Source organism: Macrobrachium nipponense, chromosome 30 (assembly GCF_015104395.2).
Source record: "Macrobrachium nipponense isolate FS-2020 chromosome 30, ASM1510439v2, whole genome shotgun sequence".
Taxonomy (NCBI): domain Eukaryota; kingdom Metazoa; phylum Arthropoda; class Malacostraca; order Decapoda; family Palaemonidae; genus Macrobrachium; species Macrobrachium nipponense.
The window spans coordinates 40,834,210-40,853,458 of NC_087218.1; the positions used below are offsets into that span (position 1 = coordinate 40,834,210).

Genomic DNA, 19,249 nt, shown 5'->3' on the forward strand with positions numbered 1-19,249 from the left:
ATCCCAGCTTGGCGGTAAAGTAGATCAAATTGCATATTCAAAGCTTAACTGTCAAAGAGGAAAAAATATCCAAAGCTTAATGATACAAGACGAAAAAGGCTCCTCCAAAGATTGATGGCAAAAGAGAAAAAAATGCTTATCCAAAGCTTGATAGTTATAGGAAAAAATGCTTATCCAAAGCTTGGTGATAATAGGTAAAAAATGTTTATCCAAAGCTTGATAGTTATATGAAAAACATGCTTATCCAAAAGCTTGTGGTAATATGGAAAAAATGCCTTTATCCAGCTTGGTGGTAATCAGGAAAAAATGCTTATCCAAAGCTTGATGCCGCTAGAAAGAAAAAAAATGCTCATCCAAAGCTTGATGGTAATAGAAAAAAATGGCTTATCCAAAGCTTGATGGTAATAGAAAAAAATGCTCATCCAAAGCTTGATGGTAATAGAAAAAAAATGCTCATCCAAAGCTTAGTGTAAAAGGATATGCTTATCCACAGCTTGATGGAAATGGGTAAAAAAAGCTTATCCTATGGTTGATTGTAAAAGGGAAAATGCTTATCCAACGCTTGTTGTTTAAAAGGGATAAAATGCTTATCCAAAGCATGAAAGTAAAAGGGAAAAAGTGCTTATCCAAAGCATGATAGTGAAAGCGAAAATGTTAATCCAAAGCATGATAGTGAAAGCGAAAAATACTTATCCAAAGCTTGATAATAAAAGGCGGCAAATGCTTATCCATAGCTTGACGGTAAAATAAAAATAAAAAATTCATATTGCATCAAAAGTTGAACGGTAATAATAAAAAAAATCCATATCATATCCAAAGCTTTACGAGATATGAGAAAATATTATTCACCCAATCGAGCCAACCGGTGACTGTTGTCCATTGACATTTTACCTCGATGTTACAATAATCCTTCGTTCCGTGTCTCCATCGCCATTACAATAAACTGACAAAGAGTCGGCCTTGTCATTTATTTGATCTCTAAAGCCCCACTTTTTTTTCTATCTAAAGTAAGAATGTTAAGGTAATCCCCCTGTAAACATGACGAATTGTATTATGGGTTCAAAACTAGGTTGGAACAAAAAGATCCTGACCTTTTAGGAATCATTTTGACATGAAGGGCCCCCAGAGAGAGAGAGAGAGAGAGAGAGAGAGAGAGATGAGAGAGAGAGAGAGAGAGAGAGAGAGAGGGCAATAGGAAGGACCACTGCACAACATTCATTATGCTGTTCAATACTCAACGCAATAAACATCACTGGCACTCGAATATATGTTGTTGGCTTTTTTATATTATAATGTAATTTGAAATTCTTCTTTATGAGCCTCCACTTCGGAAATGGCTTTTTCCCCGAGTTTTTAATTTCGGGGTTTATTTATGGGAGTTTGGGTTTTCATAGTTTGTGCATTTATAAAAAACACAAAAAAGTTTATTTTCCGGTTTTATTTAATTTGACGGAATCCAGCAGGATGCTTTGTGTGTGAGAGAGTGTAGGTGTGTGTATATGTGTGGGCGTGTGCTGTAAACTAAATGTACATTCCACGTGCATGTATAAATTGAGAACGTACTTTTTGTGGACTGAAAGACTACTATATCTAATGTAAGGGGAGGGGGTTGGGTGGGAGTTACACAAATAGCTCAAGTGTCAGAATATGAAAAGGACAAAAGTGGTGAATGCACGTGTAGGTATGTGTATGATTTCATAATGCACTTATGTTTACGTAGTCGTATTTTCATATACGCAAGTATGTAGCCGTGTTTCGGCAATGTGATAGTTTGATTGCATCGTCCACGACATACAACTGCTGACTATTATTCAAAAATCCCTTTATTTGACGGATAATACTTTGCTCGTGTATGTGACATGCTGTCAAAAACTGCGTTCCCAGCACATATACAACTAATGAACTGAGTGCTATGGAGGCGACTGAACCCAGCAATGCTACTGCTCTGTGTACTATAACTTTATACCGGGTATTCTGAAACTGTTTACAGATACTCGTGGATACACAGGAACCAGTGAAACTGATAACTAGCAGTACTAAAAGTATATCAAGCTTGTGAATGATATTTTTCACATAGATGTGGTATTTGTATTAAGTCTGTATTAAGGTGGGAGGAATACAAACAATTACTATATAACAAAAGACCACCAGCAAAATACAAAATTATGTGATAGGATATCATCCCTTTTTACCTCACTTCAAAAGACTGCATCATCTTGACCACATTTCAGAGAAATTACCACTTACGATAATGCCATTGTAATTACGAGGTTATATCGCTTGAACTCTATTTCATAATTTTGTATCAAATCTGCCTGTTTTAAACTTGTATCGCCAGTAAACGGACCCAATCTATCCTAGGAAGCCCTGTGAAGCTCGTATTTGCCTAAATGTAGGGTCAGTTAACACCTTTCCATTATTAGCCATAAATGCAATGACAGTATGTATATTCCATTTCTGGTTGGAAGCGTCAAGAAGTCTACACCATTCCTCTGACACCCTTCGGCACTATCCCAACTTAGGCAAGGGACCGTGCTGGCCTAAGCCTACTTTACCCAAACCAGCAGGTGTACTTGTCTCAGAGATTGTCAGATTCAAGTGGATCACCGACGATAGTAATGATACAATATTGCCATAACTAATTGTCAGATTGCCTCAGCGTGTCTTGGAGACCATTCTGTACCAAGAGAGATGAAACTCATTCTTTGTGTCGTAATATACCTCCAGTTGGCCTCAAGGAGACAAGAAATGGGGAGGAGTTTAGAGACTGGTACTTAACACTAAAATGCAGCAATGAACCACTTCTTGAAATGGTCATTTTACTGACAGACAAACAGATTAAGTAGTGATAAACATGTGTCCTAGTAAAAGTTTCATTACTGACATGCAAATAAAGTAAGTAGTGATACAACATTTTAAAAAGCTGGGTTACTTTAAACAATCGTTTGGACGCGACACCTGACGTGGGAAGGGAATGAGTGTGACTCCTCGTACAAGCAAGCAGTTATGGAAACGGTACTGGTCAAGTTTGCATTTACCGTGTTAGTGCTGTAGAATATATATACTGGGGTCTTTCAGTCTTTCAATTCAGGAATGTTGCGTACTGTGATGCTTGAAAAAACTGCTTTTCCAACCATTCATTATTTTCCACTCAATCAGGATCGCTCCCCCTCGAAAATGACCGGGGGGCTAGACTGTGAGGGCGAATCCTCCACCTCGACGTGTGAAGCTGTACCTTCACCCTCCAAGCCAATCGCTACTGAAGGAGAGAGACATCCTAGCAGCCTTCTGACGCCACTTCTGACGGTTATCAAAAGGGAACACGAAGCCTACAGCGCTGGGGAAATCACTCCTGTGTTGCCGCTCGAGCCCTACCCTCCTCCGCCAGCGCAAGAGACAGGACCTTGCTCGACCTTGCGGTCAAGGTCAAAACAAAAGAAGGTCCATGGGAAGGTGATCAAGCAGGAGGAATCCTACAGCAGGTCTCCTTCGCCTGAACGATATGGTAGTTATAATTATTGTTGTATTTTTCTTCTTCGTAACTTTAATTACTTTGTCAAATGGTTTTTCTTCAGTAATATAAATAGCCCATTAAAGATAGTAGTATAAATGCATTTTTAAGAAGAGAATTATGTCGGAATATGTTTAATTTTTTCGTTTATTCGCTTATTCACCCTCTCAGATTGTTAATAGGACTCAGAAGTGATGCCAGCATTTTACTTTTAAACTAATTACTAAATTATTCAACTACCTGCTTCATTTTTAACACTTGTTCCTAAGCCTTCACAATGAAAATGTACTCAGATGTTTGTATTTATTTTTCGAAGGAGATTTTGCCTTCTTCCCTGATGTGTTTAGTGCTCTACTTTGATTACTGAGTTACTGAACGCCAATAGAAGCCCTTTGAAGAACCTAAAGGCCGAATATGGCACTAGTAACCCCATCCTGATATGTCAGTGCTAAAGACTTAACGATATCATTCATAATTCGTTTAAATTGCCTTTCCCTTATTATATGATATAAGTACGTACATGATACAGTAAATATGTGATATCAGAGAAGTCACAAAATCCCCAGGGAATTTGTGTGACCAATTCGCTTAGGATCATTGATCGCTGAGGACTATAGTAGATTCACATCAGCCGTGCATTTGATGTCTAGGCCAGTCCCTTACGACGCTCCTGATTGGCTGTTAATAAGCCAATGACAGGGCTGGAAACTCAGTCTATCTCGAGAGTTCACATAGGCAAGATGTATGTTCCATCTCTCCTGTTCCAGCCCTGTCATTGGCTTATCAACAGCCAATCATGAGCGTCGTAAGAGACTGGCCTAGATGTCAAATGCACGGTTGATGTGAATCTACTATCGTACCAAGGTCTAGAGAGTACTCTCTAGACCTTGGCTAATACTAAACACGGCGAAACTGACTCATCTACAGTTTCGCCGTGTTTACTACTATACACACACACGCACACACTTATACTATGTATGTAGTTGATGTTTATTTTTTCCTCTTTTGTAGTAAAAGTATCAGAGATCATTCTGTAATCATATTTATATTTCTGTACACATTCATGAACTATTTAAGTTTGTAAAGATTCTTTTTGTTATTGTACTCGCCATTTTCGTATATTTTAAGTTAACGTTTACTTTTTAAAAAATTGTGTTTACGCTTATTCTTTATTGCACATCTTATATAACGCAAATATATATATGTAAAAAAATCAGTATCTTTGCATATGTACTGCATATGAATCATGTCGACCTCTACCAAAGCCAACATTACTTCTGCATGACCCAAGGGCAGCTTAACTTGACCCTCCTTGCTTCTACATGACCCGAGGGGAGCTTAACTCGGCCCTGAGTCCTCTAGGAAAACTGGCAACGTAGCTCAAAATTTGTGCCACGTTTCAAGAAAAAACATGTTAATATTTTTACAGAGTACAAAAACATTTCAGGAGTTATTAATATGCAATAATATTAATACCTGCCCAAAACGACTAGAAGGTTTGGAAGAATTATAGCCCCCGTGGGGGGTGGGGGGGTGTCAAATGCGTTTCGCCTTATCTATACTCTGGCTACAAAAGGTTGAGACTCGATGGTGGTTAGCACTGCTGCCATATTTTCTTAAACTCGTTCAAACGTTTCAGGAAAAAGGGTGACAATTTGGTAGATTTGGAAAAATTTCCTCGTGTATGGATGATTAAAGGAAGTGACTGCCAAGGGTCACAGTAATAAGAGGATTGTCTGTCGCCTCCCTCCAGTCGTCGGTACAAAAGCAAAGCATGGAGATCAAAACATTATACTACTTAAACTTTGCTGTACATTTTTCGAGTTGCGTAATGTACAATTTTACGTATATAGGTATATGTGTACATATATATATTTCGTAAAAACATTAGCATACATACACATGGCATATATTACTTTAAATTCGTAGCTAGAGTACAGTACTAGTCCTGGGAATCAAATGCAATTGGGACATTTTTTTATCTCTATACCAGTCCTTACGACGCTCCTGATTAGGCTGTTGATAAGCCAATCACAGGGCTGGAAACTCTCTCTCGAGAGAGAGAGAGATCACATAGGCAGGATACATATTCCATCTCTCCTAAGGTAATAAGGGACTGGCCTAGACATTACATCGCGGGTGATGTGAATCTACTATAGTGTAGTAGTATTATACACGGCGAAACAGTGTAAATGAATCTGTTTTTCCGTGCTCACTTCACAAATTGCCTGGATTTCACATAGTTACTGTCACATATATACATATTACCCATCATTTGCTTGTCTCTTTTTCTTAATATGACACGTGTGTTCACACATAACACCATATTTATCTGCCTTTCTTTCCTTAGGCTCAGGCTTGGACCGGGTCCTCCCCACTCCCCGTAGAAGCGCAGCTGCACTCAGGCAGCAGCTCGCCAAGCGTCAAGCACAAGTACGACAACGTGTCTTCCGACGAAGACGACTCCTACTGGTCGCCGAACCACCACCGGAGAAAAGCCAGGAAGAATGGAAACAAGATCGAAATGGGTTCCTCGATGGACAGACACGCCATTGCCAATAAGAGGGAACGAGAAATTCACCAGTAAGTTAATATAAGGAGTGTGGGATACGTACGACTAAAGTGGTGTGCCTGTGGTTTGCGGTTTGCTGTGAATTTGTATGGTAATTTAAACGGTAGTGCTTTTTACCGTGCTTTCTTTTGCTTATTTATTAGATTTGTTTTGCCCAATGATAATAATAATAAATTAGATTTTTTCCAATAATCATCATCATCATCATCAGAATCATCATAGGAACACTAGGCACGATCCCAAGATCCCTGAAAAGGAATCTAGAAAAACTAGAGGCTGAAGTAGCTCCAGGACTCGTGCAGAAGAGTGTGATAAATAAATAAATAAATAAAATAATAATAATAAATAAATAAAAACAATAATAATAATAATAATAATAATAATAATAATAATAATAATAATAATAATAATAAAGGCAACAGAATCAACCATCTGATGTTCATGGACGACATCAAGCTGTATGGTAAGAGCATCAAGGAAATAGATACCCTAATCCAGACTGTAAGGATTGTATCTGGGGACATCAGGATGGAGTTTGGAATAGAAAAATGCGCCTTAGTCAACATACAAAAAGGCAAAGTAACGAGAACTGAAGGGATAAAGCTACCAGATGGGAGCAACATCAAACGCATAGATGAGACAGGATACAATACCTAGAATAATAGAAGGAGGGGATATAAAACACCAAGAGATGAAGGACACGATCAGGAAAGAATATATGCAGAGACTCAAGGCGATACTCAAGTCAAAACTCAACGTCGGAAATATGATAAAAGCCTAAACACATGGGCAGTGCCATAATCAGATACAGCGCAGGAATAGGTGGAATGGACGAAGGCAGAACTCTGCAGCATAGATCAGAAAACTAGGAAACATATGACAATACACAAAGCACTACACCCAAGAGCAAATACGGACAGACTATACATAACACGAAAGAAAGGAGGGAGAGGACTACTAAGTATAGAGGACTGCGTCAACATCGAAAACAGAGCACTGGGGCAATATCTGAAACCAGTGAAGACGAGTGGCTAAAGAGTGCATGGGAAGAAGGACTAATAAAAGTAGACGAAGACCCAGAAATATACAGAGACAGGAGAATGACAGACAGAACAGAGGACTGGCACAACAAACCAATGCACGGACAATACATGAGACAGACTAAAGAACTAGCCAGCGATGACACATGGCAGTGGCTACAGAGGGGAGAGCTAAAGAAGGAAACTGAAGGAATGATAACAGCGGCACAAGATCAGGCCCTAAGAACCAGATATGTTCAAAGAACGATAGACGGAAATAACATCTTTCCCTTATGTAGGAAGTGTGATACGAAAAATGAAACCATAAACCACATAGCAAGCGAAATGCCCGGCACTTGCACAGAACCAGTACAAAAAGAGGCATGATTCAGTGGCAAAAGCCCTCCACTGGAGCCTGTGCAAGAAACATCAGCTACCTTGCAGTAATAAGTGGTACGAGCACCAACCTGAGGGAGTGATAGAAAACGATCAGGTAAAGATCCTCTGGGACTATGGTATCAGAACGGATAGGTGATACGTTGGCAAACAGACCAGACGTGACGTTGATTGACAAAGTCAGAAGAAGTATCATTCATTGATGTCGCAATACCATGGGACACCAGAGTTGAAGAGAAAGAGAGGGAAAAAGTGGATAAGTATCAAGATCTGAAAATAGAAATAACGAAGGATATGGATATGCCAGTGGAAATCGTACCCATAATCATAGGAGCACTAGGCACGATCCCCAAGATCCCTGAAAAGGAATCTAGAAAAAGAAAAACTAGAGGCTGAAGTAGCTCCAGGACTCATGCAGAAGAAGTGTGATCCTAGAAACGGCACACATAGTAAGAAAAGTGATGGACTCCTAAGGAGGCTTAGGATGCAACCCGGAACCCCACACTATAAATACCACCCAGTCGAATTGGAGGACTGTGATAGAGCAAAAAAAAAAATAATAATCATAATAATAATAATATTGAATTATGATTAAGTTTTTCCGAAGAAAGGGAATCTTATTACGTAATATATTTTAAGAGGCCTTTACATAGTAAAGGTTAAATACGTGAAACTGGACCCATACTATCAAGAAATAATAATAATAATAATAATAATGAGTATTATGATTCAATTTTTATCCAAATAAATGGATTTTTATTACACATCTTAAGTGGCATTTATCTAATAAAGGATAAATATATCAATAGTTGCGATGGTAATAGGAATATGATGTCTTGACGACCCAAAAGTTAATTAAACTGGAACAAGTGATTCGTTTCTTGAATTATAACTGTAATCGTGATTATTTATAACACGTCATAAAATATCAAGTTAGTTAAATAAGAATTTGCGATAGTTTTGTGTGATCAATCATAACAAATGAACTCAAGGTATTCGTTAACTGCCCTCAGCAAATGCTTTTAAGATTCGAGGACGACGTACTTTCATTATATACACTTATAAAAGGACCCTCATTCAGACAATAGCCTTACGTAATGTGATACAGTCGTTTTATTAAGTTAAAAATTCCAAGTTACAGCTCAAAGTTTCCGAGTGTTAAAAGCAACAAATCCAAGGTACAGACAATTATAGCTTTACATTTCATCTTGCTTGCATCGCTTTGAGGGCCTCTCTTATTGTTGTTCGACGAGTAGGTCACGTGCTCGCCTACCAATTCGGTAGTCCCGAGTTCGATTCCCCGCTCTGCCAACATGGAACTAGAGGAATTTGTTTCTGGTGATTAGAAATTCTTTTCTCGATATAATGTGGTTCAGATCCCACAATGAGCTGTAGGTCCCGTAGTTAGGTAACCTATTGGTTCCTAGCCACGTAAAAATGATTTAATCCTTTGGGCCAGCCCTAGAAGAGCTGTTAATCAGCTTAGTTGTTTGGTTATACTAAGATATACTTTTTTTTCTTATGTTGGGTATTTTCTTTTCGCATTAATCTTTTCTGCAACTTGGTTATATTTTTTTAGTGAAGTCACTCGATCGTTGCAATACATTGAGCCTCGACTGATCTCTGAAAAGCGACAGATTTACAATGCTTTGTTTATCCCATGGATATATTTATCCACGGTGAGCAGTAACAATCTCTCTTTCTCTCTCTCGTCTCCTCTCTCGTCTCTCTCTCTCTCTCACTCTCTCTCTCTCATACACGCACACATGCTTCATTATCTCTATATATATATATATAGATATATAATATATTATATATCTATATATATATATTCTATAAAGCGAATACACTGGGAAAATGATAGTCAGAAATCGAAGTGCTTTCGTCGTCTTTACTAAGACATTGTCAAGGAACGTTCCTTGAAAATGTCTTAGTAAAGACGAAAGCGCTTGGATTTCTGACTCATTTTCCTGTGGTATTCGCTTACTTAATGCAGTCACGTACATCTGTGATTTTTTAAGTGTGTATTATATATATATATATATATATATATAATATTATATATATATATATATATATATATATGTGTGTGGGGTGTGTGTGTGTGTGTGTTGTATTACATAATACAGATATTTTCATAGTTCAAGTGATCTGCCATTAAAAAAAAATATTAATAATTTGCTACTACTATTGAATATCCATTCCTTAATAATTACCCACTCCTTCCATATACTGTACTGGTTGTCATAGGTATTTAAAGACCCAGTACAGTATATGGAAGGAGTGGGTAATTATTAAGGGATGGATATTCAATCAGTCAACTTACTGTCAACTTTCTCCTATTGTTGTTACCGGTGTTATATTTTATAATTATTTTAAGGTATCGACGGTGAAATAAACGTCATTTATGTCGAATACAACCGCGATGCATATAATGAATTTAATGATAAATGACGCTGGAAGAAAATTATTTGCCATTTGACGGCGAGTGTATACACGACTGCCATTAAAATTTAATGCACTGTTACTATTACTACGACTACCTCTATTACCATTGTTATTATTATTACACTGACCCCCATCCCGTTTGTATGCGCATGCGCGCGCACATCTCTCGCTCTTGCTCTTCGTGCATTTCTGCAAAACCTGAATTGTTTATGAATGTAATTTGGGTGTTCTCATTACCAAGTATCCTCACAGACTTGTTTATGGAAGCCATTTGACTTGGGGGGATTACGGCAGTGGCTTATCCCCTTCAAAATTCCCCACCATTTGAGCATGATGGAAGTGAGGGGGATGGGAAGAAAAAAAAAAAAAAAAAAAAGGGAAAGGGAAGAGGAGGAGGAGAAGGAGAAGTGAAGGAAGTGAATTGGCAAGGGGAGGAGGAAGGGGAAATGGGGGGGGGGGGGGGGGGGGGGGCGGGGTAAGGAGGGAGGCTGAAAGAAAACCTCCCTACCTCCCTTTGGTGAACATGTATACAAGTCCCCCTTTTCCCCAAGGGGTTTACTTCTGGGGGGAGGGGGGGGGTAGGGTTTTGTCTTTCGTTCTCCCAGATTTTGCTGCCACCACTTACCCTCTCCTATCCCCTTACTGTCCCCACTTCCTCCCCTCCCCCACCCCCCCGTTCCACAAAACCAGATCGGAGGGGAGTGGCGAGCCCTCACTTAAGCCAAATAGAGGGGGAGATTATATTTTGCAATGTCATTCTCTTAATGCACGCCAAGAAATAATGGCCTGGCTGAATGTTACATCCATATATTTACTTTCGGGTAGAGAATACTCTGAACGCTTATAAATATACTCTTAACAATATCTAGCAAGGGATTTGATATGGTAGGCAATAATAAATCATAATAACACAACAAATGGCCCATATAAAGCGTAACAAATGTCAAGCACAGCAGTTTCAAGTCATAGCACCATTATTATTATTATTATTATTATTATTAGTAGTAGTTAGTAGTAGTAGTAGAGTAGAGTTGTAGTAGTAGAGTAGTAGTTGTAGTAGTAGTAGTAGTAGTACGTTACGTTAATGCCATGAACAAAAACACATTTTAGTACTGATGAAAGATCAGAGGTAATAAGAAATAACTATAATATTAGACTTCAATACCAACGTTATTGACACATATTACTGGTAATTATAGCAGCGGCCACAGTCATTTTAGCAATGATGAAATGCAACAGCAGTGATAATATTTTAAATATGGTAAATTCTGTTAAAAAATGATTTCACAAGGTATTCTTCTTTTCATTTTCTTTACGATTGTTTTATCCCTGACTCATTTGGAATTCTCCCCTTGCTTCCTTTTTTCCCTTATCTCCGCGAAGTCTCCATTTAAGGGGGGGGGGGGGGGGTGGGGGGGGGGGAGGGGGAGATGCAGGCATATTGCATCCCGGATTAAACCAAACCAATGTTTGCTGTCTCCTATTTTAATTTAAGGCTTTGTAAGTATAAAACCGTATTTACGTAAACAAAGAAAAATCAATAAAACGGTTTCTCAAAATCTGCCGTTTCTTAGAATATCGTCCTGGATATCAAAACATTTAAATTTCTATAGATTTGAGGGATTTTTCCCAGATAGTGAACCGCAAGTGTTTTCGGTTGTCGTTATGTAGGACTAATATTTACAGTCTTTTATTTGTTTTATGTTTCAATAGTAATCCCTAACAGGCTTGTACTAACGCTTCGCAAAGGTGGATACATATACCGGGTTCAAACCCGGGGGGGGGTGGGGGGGGGGGGGGGGGGTGGCCTCACTATCTAGACAAGATCCGAAATTAAGTTTTCCTCTGTGAATGGACACAAAACTAAAAGTAACAACAGTAAAAGGACGGGGGGTAGTGCCGTCACTGGACCTCATGCGGTGCACTGTAGGCATTACTTAAGGTTCTTTGCAGCGTGCCCTCGGCCCCTGGCTGCAATCACTTTTGTTCCTTTTACTGTACCTCCTTTCCTATTCTCTTTCTTCATCTTACTTCCCACCTTTCTCCTAATAGTACTTGATTCTTAGTGCAACTGCTTTACACCTTTCAAACCTTTTACTGTTAATTTCCATTTCAGCGCTGAATGACCTCATAGGTCCCAGTGCTTGGTCTTTGGGCTAAATTGTATATTCGACTCAACAACGGGAAAAGGTACAATTTCGTAACGTTACTAAAAGAAGCGCAGCCATGTCTCGTATAACCGAAGTTCTATAAGTAGCTAACGCCTGGATTGAATGCGCTATATTTTTATTTATTTTTTTTGAACAGTACACGACAAATGATGCGTGTTTGAAAGGAAATTAGCCTTTTAATTAGGCCACATAAAAAGTGCGTTTCTTTTTTCAAAACGAGGGCTATTGACAGCTTATATCTGTCGAAGAATTATTCTTCAAAATTACAGGGAGGTTGTTCGTCTACTTTTGTCAATTGTGTAGCTTATACGAAAAATGTCTTTGTTCGCACGTTTACAAGACCATTGAATGAAACTACAAATTTTACACCGTAGGAGAAGGATAAAGCACGAGCCACCTTTTCCCTATTCTAGAACTGGAATAGTTAATAATAGCACCATTAAGAACCTTCCCAGGTAGGGGGGTTGGGGGTGGGGTGTGATATAAAGCTACAAAAATTAAGTCGTGTTAAGGTCCCAGCATTCCTAGAACAATTTTTTTTTGTTCGTAAAACCCGTCTGCTACCAGCATAGAATACACATATCTCTCTTTTCAGGCATTTTTATAACATGAATATACTGGGGGTGGGGGGGGAGGTGATATTATAAAGCTACAAAAATTAAGTCGTGTTAAGGTCCTAACATCGTTTCTAGAACAATTTTATTGGCGTAAAACCGGTCTGCTATGAACATAGAATACATATCTCTCTTTTCAGGCATTTTTATAACATGAAAATAGATCCATCTGATTAATTTATTCCCCCTGTTATCAGACACAGACTTCAACAACTGCGTCAGGAAGGAGCTATGAGGATGAGAGTCTTGGAGGCCGAGCTGTCACTCCGGCAGCAGCAGCAACACATGGAGCAACAGGAGCACAACCTCAAGATGGAGATACTGAGGGAAAAACTCAAGAGGTTGAGAGAAGGGAAACCGTTCGCCGATTAATATCAATTTTCCCAAATTATGTTTTGGAGAATTTCCACTCTTTTCGTTATGTGGAAAACTGGACCAGTGAAAGTTTATAGAAATTGTGTTGTGAAAATAGAGAATTTCCATTCTTCTCTCTATGTGGAAAACTGGACAAGTGAAAGTTTTAAAAAATTGTGTTATTAAAATAGAAAATTTCCATACTTTTCTTTATGCAGAAAACTGGATCAGTGAAAGTTTTTTAAAAAAAATTGCATTATTAAAATGGAGAATTTCCATTCTTTTCTCTATGTAGAAAACTTGAACAGAATGAAAGTTTATAGAAATTGTGTTGTTAAAATGGAGAATTTCCATTCTTTTCTCTATGTGAAAAACTGGATAAGTAAAAGTTTACAGAAGTCATGGTATTAAATACTGAAAGTGGTATTCTAGTTTGGTCAGTGCCAAGTCTGGTTGGTATCCCCTGCCTCCTTTTAAAAGATAATAGGTGGTATCACCCGTCATATTTTGAACATCAGGAGGAACATATCACAAATTGTAAAACTTAAAAAAAAGAGTAATTGTGGTATCCATTCCTTTCTCTGAAAGGTATGGGTGATATCCCCAAATTTCTCTTGAAAGTATTAAGGGTGGCATCCTACCTTTAAAAAAGTAGAGGTGATATCCCGTGTCTTCTTTTAAAAGATAGGGGTGGTACCCCGTGTCTTTTAAAAGAATGGGTTGGTATCCCATGTCTTCTCTTCAAAGATTAGTGTGGTACCCCATGTCTTAAAACATTGGGGTGGTATCCTATGTCTTCTCTTAAAAGATTAGGGTGGTATCCCTGGCCTTTAAAAGAATTGGGTGGTATCTCCCTCACCTTCTCATGGAAGAATTAAGTGTGATATCCTTCACCTTCTCACAGAAGGTTATTTGGTAGTATCACTCACCTTTTAAAAGAGTATAGGAAGTATCACCTTTTAGAAGGCTAAAGGGTTGTACCCCTCACTTCCTTTTACAAAGATTGGAGATTGTATCCCTCCCTTTCTTTTAGAAGGATTGGTGGTGGTATTCCTGACCTTTTAAAAGAGTAAGGATGGAATATCTCGCCTGCTTTAGGAGAATATGAATTCTTATAAAATTACAGTGCTACAGAAATACTCATATATTTATGTGTACTCAAATTGCCAGTTAACTTAAGTTTTGTAGTCTTATAGCAAGAATAGAAAAGTAATTCAAGTATTTTTGTTTATGGTAAACATTTGACAGAGAACTGAAAAATTTAAAGTATGTACTTTTGTAGAGATTGTCAAAATGGGATTTTTTAGAAATAAAACTTTATAATAGAAAACAATCAAAAGAATGCATTCCATGAATCAATTACATTATTTTGAGTAGAAAACAATAACCAAATGAAATATGGTACTAGAGAAAGCGTGAAAATTCATGTAATAATGAAATGGGCCATACCCTGTGTTACCAAGATGCCCTAATATATTCAGACTGCATAAGTGCCATTGTGATGATATGTTTCAAAACCTGGTAACTCTTTACCTAGATGAATTTATCAGAAAATTTCGATTTTTCTCTTGAACTTGAAACAGACGCATATTATTTTCAGAAAGATGACTGCCAGCCAAATTAATATTCTCATGGGAATATCTTGCGTCTGTGTCAGTTTTTGGGGTGACATTGACCTATTTTCATGATCTGCAGACTATAATCTTTTAGAATAGTAAAGTACAGTTCCTATTTGGTTATATAGTCTTAGAAGAATTATGAATATTTGATGTATTATAATCTGGCTGCTTCTCTGTTATGAACTGAACATTATGTGGCTTCAATGTAATTTTGTGACTTATGTAACTTGTTATCTTTTTGTGTATGTTACAGTTTTAGATAACTTTTGGATGTGTCACTATTTATGTGCCAAGACGTTGAACGTGTATTGTGACAAACATTGAATTTTATACAGATACTTCAAGAATACTCTGAATGTGCTCTTACATGCAGTACCTTTATCCTGTTCTATTGTGACGAACAAAGAAATAAAAGATGCAATGTACAATTAAATCTTCAACTGTAAATAACCATTGATGAAAGTATCGTCACTACAGTTGTTCCCTCTTTTATTATAATATTTTCCTGGAAACATATAATAGTTAATCAGTGGATCATAATGCCAATTTACCCCTTTTTCTTATTACTTTAGTCTAAAATGAAAAAAACATTATAATTAATTCTAGTAGCATTACCTTAGCTGTACCCTCGTTTGAATGGCATCTACCCTCAGCTGTACCCTCGTTTGAATGGCATCTACCCTCAGCTGTACCCTCGTTTGAATGGCATCTAACCTCAGCTGTACCCTTGTTTGAATAGCACTACCCTCGCTATAACCCTCGTTTGAATGGCATTTACCCTCAGCTGTACCCTGCTTTGAATGGCATCTACCATACGTCTTGAAATATACTTATAATTAAGATGTCTATCAGAGGTTTTCCAGTGAATATTTATTAGTTTATCATTACTTTGAATGCAACCTCATTTATTATGAGCGTTAATTGAATTAATAAGACCAGATTCTCGGTGTAATCCTTAGTACGGATGTTTCTTTTCTGACAATTATGTAACAAATCTGAAATGATCTGTATTTATGACCTTCACATTGTAATCAAACTGCTTCATATGACATGATTGTAAGAAGGTTTACTTTGGTATGTTGTTGATTAACATAATAAGTTTTCAAACATCAATATCTTTGAAACCAACCATAGGATTTTAATCTAGTTTTCACCATTTTAATGGAAATTTATCTGTGTACCATATGTTATACTTAAGCTATACATGTAGGGTAAAGTTAATCATCCTGTAGTATGAATGAAGAGCCCAGTATGACTTAACCTTAGTGTTATTGCGTGGTTTTACTGCTATTTTGAAGGGGTAGTATGAACTTACACGTTGAACTGTAACTTGTTTGGAATGTTCCGGCATACTTAAACTTCAGCGTGATTGTGAGAACATCTGTGTGTATATGTTATGAGACTTGTGTCCTTAGTCATTTGGCCTAAAGTTGTACCTAAAATCTAAGTTACAAGATGCAGTCACTGTTGTACCTTGAGTTATCTTGAGATATACACTAAAAGTATCAGTTCATCTTTTAATATAGTATATACTGTATCTTGTGGTGCAGTATTCACAGGTGAATTCAGAGTACTGTAAATAGTACTTGTGTTTTTCAACAAGGATGAAAAACCTTTATGGTCAGGGTAACTAAAATAAAACTGCTTTTGTATTGTTGATTCGACCAGTCCAGTTTGGACAAGTTAAGATGGCACCTCCGTCCATCAGGTCACATTTGTACGTAAATGAAATAGTATTCTGGTAATGTTCATACGATTTATTACCATTTCAATTTTCCTTCACCGGTGTTGTCTTCAGTTTCTTGTCTGTCGTTCAAGGCCTTCGTTTTGAAGACTGTTTAGAGATGCAGTTATGGCTGTTGAGCTTCTGTTGAGATTTTGTTGAAATAAAAGAAGGGGAACTTTAGAATAAACAATATGCAATTGTCAAGATTGACGTGCTTCGAATGAGTTATCATTTACATCGTGATTGTTATACACGGGTTAATGGAATTTATTGTTTATTTATTTATTTTGAAAACTTTTCATTCAAATTTTATTGACAAAATATTGTTTTATAAGTTCAAGTACCGTATTTTCTGGATTTATGTTATTTATGTTATCATTTTCTGCTTTATTAAATCCTGTCAATTATGACTGATCTTGTAAGGAGTAGAATATAAAGTTATTTTGAAGCAATTTCACAACTAGTCATTTGGGATCTCTAGAGTCATATACCAAAATGAACTCTTATTTATATTTTAATCCTTTTATTATGTTTTACTTAACCAATTACAAAAAGAAAAAATTTTCCTTGTTTTTTTAAAGTAGTAGTGTAAGGTACAGATATTATTCTCTCTCTGTCTACTAAAAGTTAATGATAATCATGGTATATTTGAAGATTAGAAATGAATATGAAAATAATTGTCAAGAGGAGATGGAAAGACAAATTTGAGCTTGACTGGTTCAGCCATTGGACTGGCAGGGAGAAGAGCTGTTTACTTTGTCAGAACACCTCTCCAAATTAATAATGAGTGCTTTAGCACATTTGCTTTCCATCAACCTTACTTGAAAAAGTAAAGATTGGTATTTGAGTCATCATCAAAATGTTGTACTACTACCTTTTGTCTCTTCTGTAAGCCATAGATTGTGGAATTGAAGAGAACTGATTTTTTCTTGATTCTCAATATATCTTTTGTCAGCACTTTTATTGCGCATAGCCTAGATCTGAGGGTTTATTTTTTTTATTGCTTGCCAAACCGTATTTTTGGTGAATGACAGTTTTCAATTTCAGGAATACTAAAATGGCAGCAGATGACCTGAACTTTCTTCATTATTTTTCTAAAGAAAATAAACCACAAAAAATTAAACGTGCCTATCTGAAAGGTGCAGGAGGATAAACTATATATATATATATATATATATATATATATATATATATATATATATATATATATATATATATAGATATATATATATGTATATATGTATATATGTATATATGTATATATATATATATATGTATATATATATATATGTATATATATATTATTATATATCATATATATATATGATATTAATATATATGTATATATATAGTATATATATATATATTATATATATGGTATATATATATAGGTGTGTATATGGATATATATATGTGTATATGGATATATATATGTGTATATGGATATATATATGTGTAATATGGATATATATATGTGTATATATATATATATATATATATATATATATATATATATATATATATATATATATATATATATATATAACTGAATAATAACAGAAAGAGTGACAACCAGAATGTGAATGTTATGCGCTTGAGAGGGTGCGAACTGCTACCTCTTGAGTACAGAAAATCTGTTATAAAACTATGTTGTAAACTTAGCAGATTATTCAACTTCATGCGTTATTCAGTATGTAAATTTCACAGTTTGGTGATGCATTCTAACTACTGTTATGTGAACATTACTGTAAGTGCTTCCTTGATTTAAAAATATATTATTTCAGTCGTAACATCTGTGTTTCATTCTTCCTTATGAAATGTTATTCTCATTAATATATATATATATATATATATTAATATATATATATATATATATATATATATATATATGTATATGTTATATGTATATGTATATGTATGTATATGTATATATATATATATATATATATATATATATATATATATATATATATATATATATATATATATATATATAGCCTAAAACGATCTCATAAATTGCAGCAATCATATTTTACCTAGATATCTTCAACTACATGGAATCCATTTTCTGCTCTCTAGATTTGTATCACGTTTACTGAATTCAGCGGCTCACATTTTTCTACATTGCCTTAATGTGGGTCTGACATTTCACCACTATTTACTTAATCCTCAATATTTATGTACTTCCCTAGCCACCTTTTCCACTTTAAACACTAAAGACGCAATTCACTTTAAACTCTTGGCATTATTAATCCAGTTTGTAAACGACGCGCAGGTTTACTTGGGAACTTTATACTAAATCATGTATCAAGTGACCACCATGAAGAAAGTAGAAAAGAAACTCATTTACCATGTAGTTTTTACAATGGAATTGAAATCCCAGGAATGTTTTCCATCTAAAAGCATTAAGCACAAGACTTAAATTTACCGTACAGTTTTATTTCTTACAGCTCTGACCAGAGTAGTTTTAGCAGTTTTGGTCCATTCACTTAACTAAGAATATTTCCGAGATCTATGAGGGAGAAACACTGACGAAATTAAGGAATACCAGATTTTGGAGATAAAAGGTTAAAATATGGAATGCCCCTAAGCAAAATTTAGTTTACTTTTAGGTCATTATGATAACGATGAATTATGACAAAACTCCTTTCTTGGACTGAAGCAGGGGATTAACTTTTAACTATTCCAGACCTTGACTGGAGTGCCAAGTATTTCCCCATAAGCCCTTTCTAGACTGTCGAAATCATTATCATAATCAGTCACCAAGGTGCCTGAATGACTTCACAAAATGTCTGAGGCTTGGCTTTACTCGATATAGT

The 19,249-nt window shown here is 36.2% G+C and overlaps 1 protein-coding gene across 2 annotated transcripts in view; it reads left to right on the forward strand.

Moving 5' to 3' along the window:
* LOC135202054 (uncharacterized) overlaps positions 1-13,609 on the forward strand; it is a 27,452-nt gene extending 13,843 nt beyond the window's left edge. The window contains exons 4-6 of one of the 2 annotated variants that reach the window (XM_064231320.1): positions 3,160-3,505; positions 5,862-6,094; positions 12,929-13,067. In XM_064231320.1, the coding sequence (XP_064087390.1) occupies positions 3,160-3,505; positions 5,862-6,073 (558 nt within the window). In that variant the 3' untranslated portion in view covers positions 6,074-6,094; positions 12,929-13,067. Of the gene's footprint in view, positions 1-3,159; positions 3,506-5,861; positions 6,095-12,928 lie in introns of both variants that reach the window. The other variant, XM_064231321.1, reaches the window with a different exon arrangement.
* Positions 13,610-19,249: the final 5,640 nt, after the last annotated feature.